At 58.8% G+C, this 17,966-nt stretch overlaps 3 protein-coding genes across 3 annotated transcripts; all 3 read left to right on the top strand.

Moving 5' to 3' along the window:
• Window positions 1-491: 491 nt before the first annotated feature.
• On the top strand, window positions 492-2,728 carry LOC138368507 (mucin-6-like). Its single transcript, XM_069331033.1, has 3 exons — window positions 492-1,179; window positions 1,319-1,983; window positions 2,123-2,728. The coding sequence occupies exons 1-3, from the start codon at window positions 492-494 to the stop codon at window positions 2,726-2,728; spliced, it is 1,959 nt and encodes a 652-aa protein (XP_069187134.1).
• Window positions 2,729-3,757: 1,029 nt separating this feature from the next.
• LOC138368506 (rho family-interacting cell polarization regulator 1-like) lies at window positions 3,758-4,609 on the top strand. Its single transcript, XM_069331032.1, has one exon. It carries the CDS (start codon window positions 3,758-3,760, stop codon window positions 4,607-4,609), a length of 852 nt encoding a protein of 283 aa, XP_069187133.1.
• A 2,635-nt stretch (window positions 4,610-7,244) lies between these two features.
• Window positions 7,245-10,556, top strand: LOC138368505 (proteoglycan 4-like). The gene has a single exon (XM_069331031.1). The coding sequence runs from the start codon at window positions 7,245-7,247 to the stop codon at window positions 10,554-10,556; it is 3,312 nt and encodes a 1,103-aa protein (XP_069187132.1).
• The last annotated feature ends 7,410 nt before the right edge of the window (window positions 10,557-17,966 follow it).

The following is a 17,966-nucleotide window of genomic DNA, read 5'->3' as shown; positions in this document are numbered from 1 at the left end:
CCACGTGGCGTCTGCAATGTCCCCAACACCACTCGGCGTCTCCAACGCCCTCAACATCACTCAGCTTCTCCAACTCCCTCTACACCTCTCAGCGACTCCAGCGCCCTCAACAGCACACTGCGTCTCCAACGCCCCCAACACCACACGGCGTCTCCAACACCCTCAACACCACAGGGCGTCCCCAACGCCCTCAACACCACACGGCATCTCCAACGCCTTCAACACCGCATGGCGTCTCCAATGCCCCCAACACCAAACGGCGCCCCCAACGCCCCCAACATAACTCGGTGTCTCCCACGCCCCCAACACCACATGGCGTCTCCAACACCCTCAACACCACACGGCGTCCCCAACGCCTTCAACACCAGAGGGCGTCACCAATGCCCTCAACACCACAGGGCGTCTCCAACGCCCACGACACCACATGGCGTATCCAACGCCCCAACACCACACGGCGTCACTAACGCCCTCAACACCACACGGCGTCTTCAATGCCCCAACACTACTCAGCGTCACCAACACCCTCAACACCACACGGCGTCTCCAACGCGCTCAACACCACACGGCGTCTCCAACGCCCGCAACACCACTCAGCGTCTCCAACGCCCTCAACACAACACGGCATCCCCAACGCCCTCAACATCACTCAGCGTTTCCAACGCCTTCTTCGCCTCTCGGCAACTCCAACGCAATTAACACCACAGGGGAAACGCCCTCAACACAACTCGGCGTCTCCAACGCCCTCAACACCATACGGCGTCTCGAACACCCTCAACACCACAGGACGTTTCCTACACCTACAACACCACACGGCGTCTCCAACGCCCTCAACACCACTTGGCGTCTCCAACGCCCTTAACACCTCACGGCTTCTTTCAACACCCTCAACACCACAGGACGATTCCAACGCCCTCAACACCACTTACCATCTCCATCGCCCTCAATACCACACAACGTCTCTAACGCCCTCAACACCATCCGGCGTCTCCAACGCCCTCAACACCACAGGGCGTCTCCAACGCCCTCAAAACAAGTCTGCGTCTCCAACGCCCTTAACACCAAACGGCGTCACCAACGCCCTCAACACCACCCGGCGTCTCCAACGCCCTCAACACCACAGGGCGTCTCCAACGCCCTCAAAACAAGTCTGCGTCTCCAACGCCCTTAACACCAAACGGCGTCTCCAACGCCCTCAACACCACCCGGCGTCTCCAAGGCCCTCAACACCACAGGGCGTCTCCAACGCCCTCAACACAACATGGTGTCACCAACGCCCCCAATACCACACGGCGTTGCCAACTCCCTAAACACCACACAGCGTCGCCAACGCTCTTAACATCACACGGCGTCTCCAACGCCCCCAACACCACTCGGAGTCTTCAACGCCCTCAACACCTCACAGAGTCTCCAACGCCCTCAACACCTCACGGCGTCTCCAACGCCCTCAACACCACTCGGCGTCTCCAACGCCCTCAACACCACAAGGCGTCTCCAACGCCCTTAACACCACACGGAGTCACTAACGCCCTCAACCCCACTCGGCGTCTCCAACTCCCTCAACACCACACGGCGTCTCCAACACCCTCAACACCACAGGCCGTTTCCAATGCCATCAACACCACTTACCATCTCCATCGCCCTCAACACCACACAACGTCCCCCAACACTACCCGGTGTCCCCAACGCCCTAAACTCCACACAGCGTCTCCAACGCCCTCAACCCCACTCGCCGTCTCCACCGCCTTGAACATCACTCGCCGTCTCCAACGCCCTCAACACCACTCGGCGTCTCCAACGCCCTCAACACCACTCGGCGTCTCCAACGCCCTCAACTTCACTCGGCGTCTCCAACGCCCTCAACACCACACGACGTCTCCAATGTCTTCAACACCATACCGCGTCACCAACGATCCCAACACCACAGGGCGTCTCCAAGGCCCTCAACACCACACGGCGTTGCCAACGGCCTCAACACCACAAGGCGTCGGCAACGCCTTCAATACCTAACGGCGTCTCCAACGCCCTCAACACCACACAACGACACCACCGCCCTGAACACCACACAACGACACCAACGCCCTAAACACCACACGACGTCTCCAACGCCCTCCACACCTCACAGTGTCTTCAACGCCCTGAACACCTCACGGCATCTCCAACGCCCTCAACACCACTCGGCGTCTCCAACGCCCTCAACACCACTTACCGTCTCCAACCACCTCAACACCACACAACGTCTCCAACGCCCCCAACACCTCCCGGCGTCTCCAATGCCCTCAACACCACACGGCGTCTCCTACCCCCCTCAACACTACACGGCGTCTGCAACGCCCTCAACACCACTCGGCATCTCCAACGCCCTCAACACCAAACGGCGTCTCCAACGCCCCAACACCACTCGGCGTCTCCAACGCCCTTAACACCACAAGGCGTCTCTAACGCCCTCAACGCCACACGACGTCTCCTACGATCCCAACACCACTCGGCGTCCCCAACGCCCTCAACACTACTCGGCGTCTTCACCGCCCTCAACATCACTTGCCATCTCCAACGCCCTCAACACCACTCGGCGTCTCCAACGCCCTCAACACCACTCAGTGTCTCCAACGCCCTCAACACCACACGGCGTCTCCAACGCCCTCAACAGCACACGGCGTCTCCAACGCACCCAACACCACTCGGCGTCTGCAACGCCCTCAACAGCACACGGCGTCTCCAACGCCCCTAACACCACTCGGCGTCTCCAACGCCCTCAACAGCACACGGCGTCTCCAACGCACCCAACACCACTCAGCGATTCCAACACCTGAAGTCGTCCCCAAGGCCCTCAACACCATACGGCGTCCCCTAACTCTTTCCACACCACACGGCATCCCCAATGCCATCAACACCACAAGGCGCCTTCAACATCACATGGTGTCTCCTACCCCCTCAACACTACACGGAGTCGGCAACGCCCCCAACACCACTCGGCGTCTCCAACGCCCTCAACACCACACGGCGTCACCAACGCCTCCAATACCACACGGCGTTGCCAACGCCCTCAACACCACAAGGCTTCGCCAACGCCCTCAACACCTCATGGCGTCTCCAATGCCCTCAACACCACACAACGACACCAACGCCCTAAACTCCACACTGTGTCTCCAACGCCCTCAACACCTCACAGCGTCTCCAACGCCCTGAACACCTTACGGCGTCTCCAACGCCCTCAACACTACACAACGTCACCAATGCCCTCAACACCACACGGCGTCCCAAACGCCCTCAACACCACTTGGCGTCTCCAACGCCCTCAACACCACTTACTGTCTCCAACGACCTCAACACCACACAACGTCTCCAACGCCCCCAACACCTCCCGGCGTCTCCAACGCCCTCAACACCACACGGCGTCTCCTACCCCACTCAACACTACACGGCGTCTGCAACGCCCCCAACACCACTCGGCGTCTCCATCACCCTCAACACCAAACGGCGTCTCCAACACCCTCAACACCAAACGGCGTCTCCAACGCCTTTAACACCATAAGGCGTCTTCAACGCCCTCAACACCACACGACTTCCCCAATGCCATCAACACCACACAGCGTCTCCAACGCCCTCAACACCACTCGGCGTCTCCATCGCCCTCAACACCACAAGGCATCTCCAACGCCCTCAACACCACAAGGCGCCTCCAACACCAGAAGTCGTCCCCAAGGCCCTCAACACCACACGGCGTTCCTAACGCTTTCTACACCACACGGCTTCCTCAATGCCATCAACACCACACGGCGCCTCCAACTCCACACGGCGTCTCCTACCTCCTCTACACTACACTGCGTCTGCAACACCATTCGGCGTCTCCTACGCGCTCAGCACTACACGGCATCTGCAACGCCCCCAACACCACACGGCGTCTCCAACGCCCTCAACACCTTACAACGACACCACCGCCCTCAACACCACACAACGACACCAACGCCCTAAACACCACACGACGTCTCCAACGCCCTCAACACTACTCGGCGTCTCCACCGCCCTCAACATCACTTGCCATCTCCAACGCCCTCAACACCATTCGGCGTCTCCAACGCCCTCAACATCACTTACCGTCTCCAACCACCTCAACACCACACAACGTCTCCAACGCCCCCAACACCTCCCGGCATCTCCAACGCCATCAACACCACACGGCGTCTCCTACCCCCCTCAACACTACATGGCGTCTGCAACGCCCCCAACACCACTCGGCATCTCCAACACCCTCAACACCAAACTGGCGTCTCCAACGCCCCAACACCACTCGGCGTCTCCTACGCCCTCAACATCACTTGCCATCTCCAACGCCCTCAACACCACTCGGCGTCTCCAACGCCCTCAACACCACTCAGTGTCTCCAACGCCCTCAACACTACACAGCGTCTCCAACGCCCTGAACACCACAATGCGTCTCCAACGCCGTCAACACCACACGGCGACTCCAAAGCCCTTAACACCACACGGCGGCACCAACGCCCTCAACACCACTCGGCGTCTGCAACGCCGTCAACACCACACGGCGTCTCCAACGCCCTTAACACCACCCGGCGTCACCAACGCTCTCAACACCACTCAGCGTCTGTAATGCCATCAACACCACACGGCGCCTCTAACACCACAAGGTGTCCCCAACGCCCTCAACACCATACGGCGTCCCCAACGCTTTCTACACCACACGACGTCCCCAATGCCATCAACACCACACGGCGTCTCCAACGCCCCTAACACCACTCGGCGTCTGCAACGCCCTCAACAGCACACGGCGTCTCCAACGCCCCTAACACCACTCGGCGTCTGCAACGCCCTCAACAGCACACGGGGTCTCCAACGCCCCCAACACCACTCGGCGTTTGCAACGCCCTCAACAGCACACGGCGTCTCCAACGACCCCAGCACCACTCGGCGTCTGCAACGCCCTCAACAGCACACGGCGTCTCCAACGCCCCCAACACCACTCGGTGTCTGCAACGCCCTCAACAGCACACGGCGTCTCCAACGCCCCCAACACCACATGGCGTCTGCAACGCCCCTAACACCACACGGAGATTCCAACACCAGAAGTCGTCCCCAAGGCCTCCAAGACCACACGGCGTCTCCTACCCCCTCAACACTACACGACGTCTCTAACACCCTCAACACCACACGGCGTCACCAACGCCTCCAATACCACACGGCGTTGCCAACGCCCTCAACACCACAAGGCGTCGCCAACGCCCTAAACACCTCACTGCGTCTCCAACGCCCTCAACACCACACAACGACACCAACGCTCTAAACACCACACGGCGTCTCCAACGCCCTCAACACCACTCGGGGTCTCCAACGCCCTCAACACCACTCGGGGTCTCCAACGCCCTTAACACCTTACAGCGTCTCCAACGCCCTGAACACCTCACGGCGTCTCCAACGCCCTCAACACTACACAACGTCACCAATGCCCTCAACACCACACGGCGTCCCAAACGCCCTCAACACCACTTGGCGTCGCCAACGCCCTCAACACCACTTACTGTCTCCAACGACCTCAACACCACACAACGTCTCCAACGCCCCCAACACCTCCCGGCGTCTCCAACGCCCTCAACACCACACGGCGTCTCCTACCCCCTCAACACTACACGGCGTCTGCAACACCCTCAACACCTCACAGCGTCTCCAACGCCCCCAACACCTCCCGGCGTCTCCAACGCCCTCAACACCACACAGCGTCTCCAACGCCCTCAACACCACAAGGCATCTCCAACGCCCTGAACACCACACTGCGTCTCCAACGCCCTCAACACCACACGGCGCATCCAACACCAGAAGTCGTCCCCAAGGCCCTCAACACCACACGGCATTCCTAACGCTTTCTACACCACACTTGCGTCCTCAATGCCATCAACACCACACGGCGCCTCCAACACCACACTGCGTCTCCTACCTCCTCAACACTACACGGCGTCTGCAACACCATTCGGCGTCTCCTACGCCCTCAACACTACACGGCGTCTGCAACGCCCCCAACACCACTCGGCGTCTCCAACGCCCTCAACACCACACGGTGTCTCCAACGCCCAACACCACTCTGTGTCTCCAACGTCCTCAACACCACACGACGTCTCCTACGATCCCAACACCACCCGTCGTCCCCAACGCCCTCAACACCACACGGCGTCTCCAACGCCCTCAACACCACAAGGCATTCCCAACGCCCTCAACACCACACGGAGCCTCCATCACCGCAAGGCATCTCCAACGCCCTCGACACCACACGACGTCCCCAATGCCATCAACACCACACGGCGTCGCGAACGCCCCTAACACCACTCGGCGTCTCCAACGCCCTCAACAGCACACGGCGTCTCCAACACCGCACGGCGTCCCTAACGCCTTTAACACCACACGGCGTCCTTAATGCCATCAACACCACTCGGCGTCTCCAACGCCCTCAAAAGCACTCGGCGTCTCCAACGCCCCCAACACTACTCGAAGTCTCCAACGCCACCAACACTACTCGAAGTCTCCAACGCCCCCAACACTACTCGGCGTCTCCAACGCCCTCAACACCACACGGCGTCCCTAACACCTTCAACATCCACACAGCGTCTCCAACGCCCCCAACACCACTCGGCGTCTCCAACACCCTCAACACCATAACCACATGCCTTAAGCCAGAGCGCACCAAAACACCACGAAACGTTACCACCAATAACCCCTACAATAAGTAACCAAACGCATGCACATTCTCTCCCTGTAATCCGATAACTTCCTGACCCACATTTGTCAAGTATTATCACTTGCGTAGTGACCCTGCACCATACACTACCACCTGCGTTTACATACCTCAACACTAATAACGCTACAAAACTCCCAGATGTACACCTACCAGTAACAGTACACTAGGGAACACAGGCGGAAATGACCAAAATGAGCCATAGTGAAGTTAGAAAAATTTTCTTTAGTGTCAGAGTGCATTCGGAAGTGACGTGGTGGAAGCTGACTCCATACACAGCTTTAAGTGTAGATATGATAGAGCCCAGTAGGCTCATGAACCTTTACATTAGTTGATTGACCTTTGAGAGGCTGGACCAAAGAGCCAGAGCTCAACCCCCGCTAGCACAATTAGGTAAGTATAATTATGTAAGTACATACCTTGGCGCACAACGCCATTAATGTCATGCACTCTCATACCTCCATGCTCTTAATGTCAAAACATGCACACTACAAAACAGTCAATAATGGTCATTACACTGGCGTCTAATTCGCCACTAAACGAGCATTACTTTGCACCCCCCCCAGTGTCCAAGCGCCAATTCACACGGGTCGCCATCTCTAGACGCCACACGTCCACCAACTGGAACACGCCAACAGTGTCCCACGGGAACACGCCCACAGTGCCCCACGGGAACACGCCCACAGTGTCCCACTGGAACACGCCAAAGTGTCCCACGGGAACACGCCCACAGTGCCCCACGGGAACACGCCCACAGTGTCCCACGGGAACACGCCCACAGTGCCCACGGGGACACGCCCACAGTGTCCCACGGGAACACGCCCACAGTGTCCCACGGGAACACGCCCACAGTGTCCCACGGGAACACACCCACAGTGCCCACGGGGACACGCCCACAGTGTCCCACGGGAACACGCCAACAGTGTCCCACGGGAACACGCCCACAGTGTCCCACGGGAACACGCCCACAGTGCCCACGGGTACACGCCCACAGTGTCCCACGGGAACACGCCCACTGTGTCCCACGGGAACACGCCCACAGTGTCCCACGGGAACACGCCCACAGTGCCCACGGGGACACGCCAACAGTGTCCCACGGGAACACACCAACAGTGTCCCACGGGAACACGCCCACAGTGCCCTCGGGGACACGCCCACAGTGTCCCACGGGAACACGCCCACAGTGTCCCACGGGAACACGCCCACAGTGCCCACGAGGACACGCCCACAGTGTCCCACGGGAACACGCCAACAGTGTCCCACGGGAACACGCCCACAGTGCCCACGGGAACACGCCCACAGTGCCCACGGGAACACGCCCACAGTGCCCCACGGGAACACGCCCACAGTGCCCACGGGGACACACCCACAGCGTCCCACGGGAACACGCCAACAGTGTCCCACGGGAACACGCCCACAGTGTCCCACGGGAACACGCCCACAGTGTCCCACGGGAACACGCCCACAGTGTCCCACGGGAACACGCCCACAGTGTCCCACGGGAACACGCCCACAGTGTCCCACGGGAACACGCCCACAGTGCCCACGGGAACACGCCCACAGTGTCCCACGGGAACACGCCCACAGTGTCCCACGGGAACACGCCCACAGTGCCCACGGGGACACGCCCACAGTGTCCCACGGGAACACGCCCACAGTGTCCCACGGGAACACGCCCACAGTGCCCACGGGGACACGCCAACAGTGTCCCACGGGAACACGCCAACAGTGTCCCACGGGAACACCCCAACAGTGCCCACGGGGACACGCCCACAGTGCCCCACGGGAACACGCCCACAGTGTCCCACGGGAACACGCCCACAGTGTCCCACGGGAACACGCCCACAGTGCCCACGGGGACACGCCCACAGTGTCCCACGGGAACACGCCCACAGTGTCCCACGGGAACACGCCAACAGTGTCCCACGGGAACACGCCAAAGTGTCCCACGGGAACACGCCACAGTGTCCCACGGGAACACGCCAAAGTGTCCCACGGGAACACGCCCACAGTGTCCCACGGGAACACGCCCACAGTGCCCACGGGGACACGCCCACAGTGTCCCACGGGAACACGCCCACAGTGTCCCACGGGAACACGCCAACAGTGTCCCACGGGAACACGCCAAAGTGTCCCACGGGAACACGCCACAGTGTCCCACGGGAACACGCCAAAGTGTCCCACGGGAACACGCCAAAGTGTCCCACGGGAACACGCCCACAGTGCCCACGGGGACACGCCCACAGTGTCCCACGGGAACACGCCCACAGTGTCCCACGGGAACACGCCCACAGTGTCCCACGGGAACACGCCCACAGTGCCCACGGGGACACGCCAACAGTGTCCCACGGGAACACGCCAACAGTGTCCCACGGGAACACGCCCACAGTGTCCCACGGGAACACGCCCACAGTGCCCACGGGTTCACGCCCACAGTGTCCCACGGGAACACGCCCACAGTGTCCCACGGGAACACGCCCACAGTGCCCACGGGAACACGCCCACAGTGTCCCACGGGAACACGCCCACAGTGTCCCACGGGAACACGCCCACAGTGCCCACGGGGACACGCCCACAGTGTCCCACGGGAACACGCCCACAGTGTCCCACAGGAAGACGCCCACAGTGCCCACGGGGACACGCCAACAGTGTCCCACGGGAACACGCCCACAGTGTCCCACGGGAACACGCCAACAGTGTCCCACGGGAACACGCCAAAGTGTCCCACGGGAACACGCCACAGTGTCCCACGGGAACACGCCAAAGTGTCCCACGGGAACACGCCAAAGTGTCCCACGGGAACACGCCCACAGTGCCCACGGGGACACGCCCACAGTGTCCCACGGGAACACGCCCACAGTGTCCCACGGGAACACGCCCACAGTGTCCCACGGGAACACGCCCACAGTGCCCACGGGGACACGCCAACAGTGTCCCACGGGAACACGCCAACAGTGTCCCACGGGAACACGCCCACAGTGTCCCACGGGAACACGCCCACAGTGCCCACGGGTACACGCCCACAGTGTCCCACGGGAACACGCCCACAGTGTCCCACGGGAACACGCCCACAGTGTCCCACGGGAACACGCCCACAGTGCCCACGGGGACACGCCAACAGTGTCCCACGGGAACACGCCAACAGTGTCCCACGGGAACACGCCCACAGTGCCCACGGGGACACGCCCACAGTGTCCCACGGGAACACGCCCACAGTGTCCCACGGGAACACGCCCACAGTGCCCACGAGGACACGCCCACAGTGTCCCACGGGAACACGCCAACAGTGTCCCACGGGAACACGCCCACAGTGCCCACGGGGACACGCCCACAGTGCCCACGGGAACACGCCCACAGTGCCCCACGGGAACACGCCCACAGTGCCCACGGGGACACACCCACAGCGTCCCACGCCAACAGTGTCCCACGGGAACACGCCAAAGTGTCCCACGGGAACACGCCCACAGTGTCCCACGGGAACACGCCAACAGTGTCCCACGGGAACACGCCAAAGTGTCCCACGGGAACACGCCACAGTGTCCCACGGGACACGCCGCCAACAGTGTCCCACGGGAACACGCCCACAGTGTCCAACGGGAACACGCCCACAGTGTCCCACGGGAACACGCCCACAGTGTCCCACGGGAACACGCCACAGTGTCCCACGGGAACACGCCACAGTGCCCCACGGGAACACGCCCACAGTGTCCCACGGGAACACGCCACAGTGTCCCACGGGAACACCCCCACAGTGTCCCACGGGAACACCAGACGTCAAAATACTCACGGCTCGCTATGCCTAGGCATACACAGTTAACGCTTGATTTCACTTTAGCAATGGTTTCTCACGATTACCACCACTTAAATGATTTCATACATGCCCTGTGGCGCGACCCGCTTGGCCCACCTTTCGGCTACGCCCTGTAGCCAATCACTTTCTGACCTATGTTCACCACACGCTGCTGGCCATTCACACTGGCCCTCACGCCGCTATGGCCACTCACTTGAAGACTAAACTGGGAAAGGTTCTAAGGTTTGCCACCAGACTAGTACCCGAGCTGAGAGGTATGACCTACGAGGAGAGACTACGGGAATTAAACCTCACGTCGCTGGAAGACAGAAGAGTTAGGTGGAAATGATCACCATGCATGTACAAGATTCTCAGAGGAATTGACAGGGGGTTGGTAAAGACAGGTTATTTAACACAAGGGGCACACTCACTACGGGACACAGGTGGAACAAGTGCCCAAATGAACCGCAGAGATGTTAGAAAATAAAATTTTAGTGTCAGAGTGGTTGACAAATTGCAGTGATGTGGTGGAGGCTGACTCCATTCACAATTTCAAGTGTAGATTTGATAGAGCCCAATAGGCTCAGGAACCTGTACACCTGTTGATTGACAGTTGAGAGGCGGGACCAAAGAGCCAGAGCTCAATCCCCGCAAGCACAAATAGGTAAGTAGTGGCCCACACACTGCTATGGCCACTCCCTGGCCCACACACCGCTATGGCCACTCACTGAACCTTCATTTGGTGGAGGTAGGGATAACCTATCCAAGGATGGGATTGGAGGGAAAAAGACTAAATTACCGAAGAGGAAATAGACGAGATGAGGAACTTCCTCAGGGTAATACCATGGGAAACAGAAATTAGAGACAAGAATGTGCAGGATATAATGGATTTTGTCACCCAGAAGTACCAGGAAGCTGCAGACAGGTTTATCCCCGTCCAAAAGGACAAAAACGAAAAACAACAGAAAAACCCATGGTTCAACTAGGAATGCAAGGTAGCGAAGCAACTGAGTAAAAGAACATGGAGAAACTACAGAAATAACAGAACACCGGAGAGCAGGGAGAGATACCAGAGGGCCAGAAATGAGTACGTCAGAGTGAGGAGGGATGCAGAGAGACAGTTTGAAAATGACATAGCAAGTAAAGCCAAGATCCAACCAAACTGCTCCACAGCCACATCAAGAGGAAAACAGCAGTAAAGGAACAACTGATGAAACTGAGAAAAGGGGAGAACAAATACACAGAGAATGACAAGGAGGTGTGTGAAAAACTCAACAAGGGTTCCAGGAGGTCTTCACAATAGAGCAATGGGAGGAACCTGCACTAAAAGAGGAGACAAGCCAAGCAACCTTGGAGGAATTTGACCTCACCAGTGATGAGGTCAAAAGGTGTCTGCTGGAGCTGGATGTGACAAAGGCTGTTGGGCCTGACAGAATCTCACCATGGATACTAAAGGAAGGTGCAGAAGCACTAAGTGTGCCACTCTCTATGGTATTTAACAGGTCACTGGAAACAGGAGACTTACCAGAAAGTTGGAAGACAGCTAACGTAGTCCCAAAATACAAGTAGGGTAACAGGCAAGAGGCTCTGAACTACAGGCCAGTATCCCTAACTTGTATACCATGCAAAGTGATGGAGAAGATCGTGAGGAAAAGGTTCGTAGAGCATCTGGAGGGAAATAACTTTGTAACACACCACTAACATGGGTTCAGGGATGGTAAATCGTGCCTCACAGGTTTAATAGAATTCTATGACCAAGCAATAAAAATTATGCAGGAAAGAGAAGGGTGGGCCGACTGCATTTTCCTGGACTGCCAAAAAGCCTGTGACATAAAAGGCTGTTTAAAAAGTTGGAGCATCAGGCAGGTTAAGCAACAGGAAAACAGCAAGTAACGGTGAGGGGGAGACATCAGAGTGGCGATATGTCACCAGCGGAGTCCCACAGGGCTCAGTAATTGGACCCATCCTGTTTCTCATATATGTAAGCGATCTTCCGGAGGGTATAGACTCGTTCCTCTCAATGTTTGCTGATGATGCAAAAATTATGAGAAGAATCAAGACGGATGAAGATAGACAGAGACTACAGGATGACCTGGAGAAACTGGAGGAATGGTCTAGAAAATGGCTGCTAAAGTTCAACTCAGGAAAGTGCAAAGTAATGAAATTAGGCGAAGGGAGCAGGAGGCTGAACACAAGGTATCATCTGGGAGGTGAAATCCTGCAAGAGTCAAATAGAGAGAAAGATCTGGGGTCGATATCACACCGAACCTGTCACCAGAGGCCCACATCAAAAGAATATCATCAGCGGCATATGCTAGACTGGCCAACATAAGAACTGCCTATAGAAACTCGTGTAAGGAATCGTTCAGGACCCTGTATACCACTTACGTCAGACCAATCCTGGAGTATGCAACTCCAGCATGGAGTCCATACCTAGTTAAACACAAGACAAAGTTAGAGAAGATCCAGCGGTATGCCACCAGGCTCGTCCCAGAACTGAGACGAATGAGCTACGAGGAAAGGCTAAAGGAGCTGAACCTCACATCCCTGGAAAACAGAAGAATAAGGGGAGACATGATAACCACCTACAAAATTCTCAGGGGAATTGACAGGGTGGACAAAGACAAACTCTTCAGCACGGGACCGACAAGAACAAGGGGACACAGGTGGAAACTTAGTACCCAGATGAACCACAGAGACGTTAGAAAGATTTTTTCAGTGTAAGAGCAGTTAATAAATGGAATGCACTAGGAAGTGATGTGGTGGAGGCTGACACCATACACATTTTCATATGTAGATATGATAGAGCCCAGTAGGCTCAGGAATCTGTACACCAGTTGATTGACGGTTGAGAGGCGGGACCAAAGAGCCAAAGCTCAACCCCCGCAAGCACAATTAGGTGAGTACAATTAGGTGAGTACTGGCTCACACACCGCTATGGTCACTCCCTGGCCCACACACCGCTATGGTCACTCCCTGGCTCACACACCGCTATGGTCACTCCCTGGCTCACACACCGCTATGGCCACTCCCTGGCCCACACACCGCTATGGCCACTCACTGGCCCACACACCGCTATGGTCACTCCCTGGCCCACACACCGCTATGGTCACTCCCTGGCCCACACACCGCTATGGTCACTCCCTGGCTCACACACCGCTATGGCCACTCCCTGGCCCACACACCGCTATGGTCACTCACTGGCTCACACATCGCTATGGCCACTCCCTGGCCCACACACCGCTATGGCCACTCACTGGCCCACACACCGCTATGGCCACTCCCTGGCTCACACACCGCTATGGCCACTCCCTGGCTCACACACCGCTATGGTCACTCCCTGGCTCACACACCGCTATGGCCACTCACTGGCCCACACACCGCTATGGCCACTCACTGGCCCACACACCGCTATGGTCACTCCCTGGCTCACACACCGCTATGGTCACTCCCTGGCTCACACACCGCTATGGCCACTCCCTGGCCCACACATCGCTATGGCCACTCACTGGCCCACACACCGCTATGGTCACTCCCTGGCCCACACACCGCTATGGTCACTCCCTGGCTCACACACCGCTATGGTCACTCCCTGGCTCACACACCGCTATGGCCACTCCCTGGCCCACACACCGCTATGGCCACTCACTGGCCCACACACCGCTATGGTCACTCCCTGGCCCACACACCGCTATGGTCACTCCCTGGCTCACACACCGCTATGGTCACTCCCTGGCTCACACACCGCTATGGCCACTCCCTGGCCCACACACCGCTATGGCCACTCACTGGCCCACACACCGCTATGGTCACTCCCTGGCTCACACACCGCTATGGCCACTCCCTGGCTCACACACCGCTATGGTCACTCCCTGGCTCACACACCGCTATGGCCACTCCCTGGCCCACACACCGCTATATCCACTCCCTGGCCCACACACCGCTATGGCCACTCCCTGGCTCACACATCGCTATGGCCACTCCCTGGCCCACACACCGCTATGGCCACTCACTGGCCCACACACCGCTATGGCCACTCCCTGGCCCACACACCGCTATGGCCACTCCCCGGCCCACACACCGCTATGGCCACTCCCTGGCCCACACACCGCTATGGCCACTCCCTGGCCCACACACCGCTATGGCCACTCACTGGCTCACACACCGCTATGGCCACTCCCTGGCCCACACACCGCTATGGCCACTCCCTGGCCCACACACCGCTATGGTCACTCCCTGGCTCACACACCGCTATGGCCACTCCCTGGCCCACACACCGCTATGGCCACTCACTGGCCCACACACCGCTATGGCCACTCCCTGGCTCACACACCGCTATGGCCACTCCCTGGCTCACACACCGCTATGGCCACTCCCTGGCCCACACACCGCTATGGCCACTCCCTGGCTCACACACCGCTGTGGTCACTCCCTGGCTCACACAAATGCTGTGGCCACTCCCTGGCCCACACACCGCTATGGCCACTCACTGGCCCACACACCGCTATAGTCACTCCCTGGCTCACACACCGCTATGGCCACTCCCTGGCCCACACACCGCTATGGCCACTCCCTGGCCCACACACCACTATGTCCACTCACTAGACCAAACACCGCTATGGCCACTCACTGGCCCTCACATCCCTATGGCCACTCACTGGCCCACACACCGCTATGGCAACTCAATGGCCCACACACCGCTATGGCCCACTCACTGGCCCACACACAGCTATGGCCCACTCACTGGCCCACACACCGCTATGGCCACTCCCTGGCCCACACACCACTATGTCCACTCACTAGACCAAACACCGCTATGGCCACTCACTGGCCCTCACATCCCTATGGCCACTCACTGGCCCACACACAGCTATGGCAACTCCCTGGCCCGCATATTGCTTTGACCACTCACTGGCCCATACACCGCTATGGCCCACTCACTGGCCCACACATAGCTATGGCCACTCACTGGCCCACACACCGCTATTGTCACTCCCTCTCCCACACAATACTATGGCCACTCTCTGGCCCACACACTGCTATGGCCACTCACTGGCCCACACACCACAATTGCCACTAACTGGCCCACACACCGCTATGACAACTCCCTGGCCCTCACACCGCAATGGCCACTCACTGACCCATACAAATGCTATGGCAACTCACTGGCCCACACACCACTATGGCCACTCACTGGCCCACACACCGCTATGGCATCTCCCTGGCCAATACAAATGCTTTGGCCACTCCCTGGCCCACACACCGCTATGGCCACTCCCTGGCCCACACAAACGCTATGGCTACTCCCTGGCTCTCACACCGCTTTGGCCACTCCCTGGCCCTCACCCCGCTATATCCACTCACTGGCCCTCACATCGCTATAACCACTCACTGGCCAACACACCACTATGGCCACTCACTGGCCCACACACCACTATGGCCACTCTCTGGCCCACACACCACTATGGCCACTCACTGGCCCACACACCGCTATGGCAACCCTCACTGGCACACACACCGCTATGGCCACTCCCTGGCCGTCACACCGCTATGGCCACTCACTGGCCCACACACCGCTATGACCATTCACTGGCCCACACAAATCTTTGGCCACTCCCTGGCCCTCACCCCGCTATATCCACTCACTGGCCCCTCACCGCGCTATATCCACTCACTGGTCCTCACACCACTATGGCCACTCACTGGCCCTCACACCACTATGGCCACTCACTGGCCAACACACCGCTATAGCCACTCAATGGCCCACCAACCGCTATTGTCACTCCTGGCCCACACACTACTATGGCCACTCACTGGCCCACACACCGCTATATCCACTGACTGGCCCACACACCGCTATGGCAACTCACTGGCCCACACACCGCTATGGCCACTCCCTGGCCCACACACCGCTATGGTCACTCCCTGGCTCACACACCGCTATGGCCACTCCCTGGCCCACACACCGCTATGGCCACTCACTGGCCCACACACCGCTATGGCCACTCCCTGGCTCACACACCGCTATGGCCACTCCCTGGCTCACACACCGCTATGGCCACTCCCTGGCCCACACACCGCTATGGCCACTCACTGGCCCACACACCGATATGGCCACTCCCTGGCTCACACACCGCTGTGGTCACTCCCTGGCTCACACAAATGCTGAGGCCACTCCCTGGCCCACACACCGCTATGGCCACTCACTGGCCCACACACCGCTATGGTCACTCCCTGGCTCACACACCGCTATGGCCACTCCCTGGCCCACACACCGCTATGGCCACTCCCTGGCCCACACACCGCTATGGCCACTCCCTGGCTCACACACCGCTATGGTCACTCCCTGGCCCATACACCGCTGTGGTCACTCCCTGGCTCACACACCGCTATGGACACTCACTGGCCCACATACCGCTATAGCCACTCACTGGCCCAAACACCGCTATAGCCACTCACTGGCCCACACACCGCTATTGCCACTCACTGGCTCTCACACCGATATGGCCACTCACTGGGCCACACACCCCTATGGCCACTCACTGGCCCACACAACGCTATGGCCACTCACTGGCCCACACACCGCTACGGCCACTCACTGGCCCTCACACTGCTATGGCCACTCACTGGCCCACACACCACTATGGCCACTCCCTGGCCCACACACCGCTATGGTCACTCCCTGGCTTACACAAATGCTATGGCTACTCCCTGGCCCACACACCGCTATGGCCACTCACTGGCCCACACACCGCTATTACCACTCACTGGCCTACACACATCTATGGCAACTCCCTGGCCCTCATCCCGCTATATCCACTCACTGGCCCTCACATCGCTATGGCCGCTCACTGGCCCACACACCGCTATGACCACTCACTTGCCCACACAACGCTATGGCCACTCACTGGCCCACACACCGCTAGGGTCACTCTCTGGCACACACACCGTTATGACCACTCCGTGGCCCACACACCGCTATGGCAACTCACTGGCCCACACACCGCTATGACCACTCCGTGGCCCACACACCGCTATTGTCACTCCTGGCCCACACACTACTATTACCACTCCCTGGCCCATACAAATGCTATGGCAACTCCCTGGCCCCACACAAATGCTATGGCTACCCTCTGGCACACTCACCGCTATGGCCACTCACTGGCCCACACACCGCTATGGCAAATCATTGGCCCGCATACTGCTTTGGCCACTCACTGGCCCTCACACCGCTATGGCCACTCACTGACCCACACACCGCTATGGTCACTCCTTAGCCCACACACCTCTATGGCCATTCACTGGCCCACACACCGCTATGGCCAATCCCTGGCGCCCACACCGCTATGGCCACTCCCTGGCCCACACACCACTATGTCCACTCACTAGACCAAACACCGCTATGGCCACTCACTGGCCCTCACATCCCTATGGCCA

This window comes from Procambarus clarkii, chromosome 25 (assembly GCF_040958095.1).
Source record: "Procambarus clarkii isolate CNS0578487 chromosome 25, FALCON_Pclarkii_2.0, whole genome shotgun sequence".
NCBI classification, from domain to species: Eukaryota; Metazoa; Arthropoda; class Malacostraca; order Decapoda; family Cambaridae; genus Procambarus; species Procambarus clarkii.
This window is presented reverse-complemented; position numbering and strand designations above follow the sequence as displayed.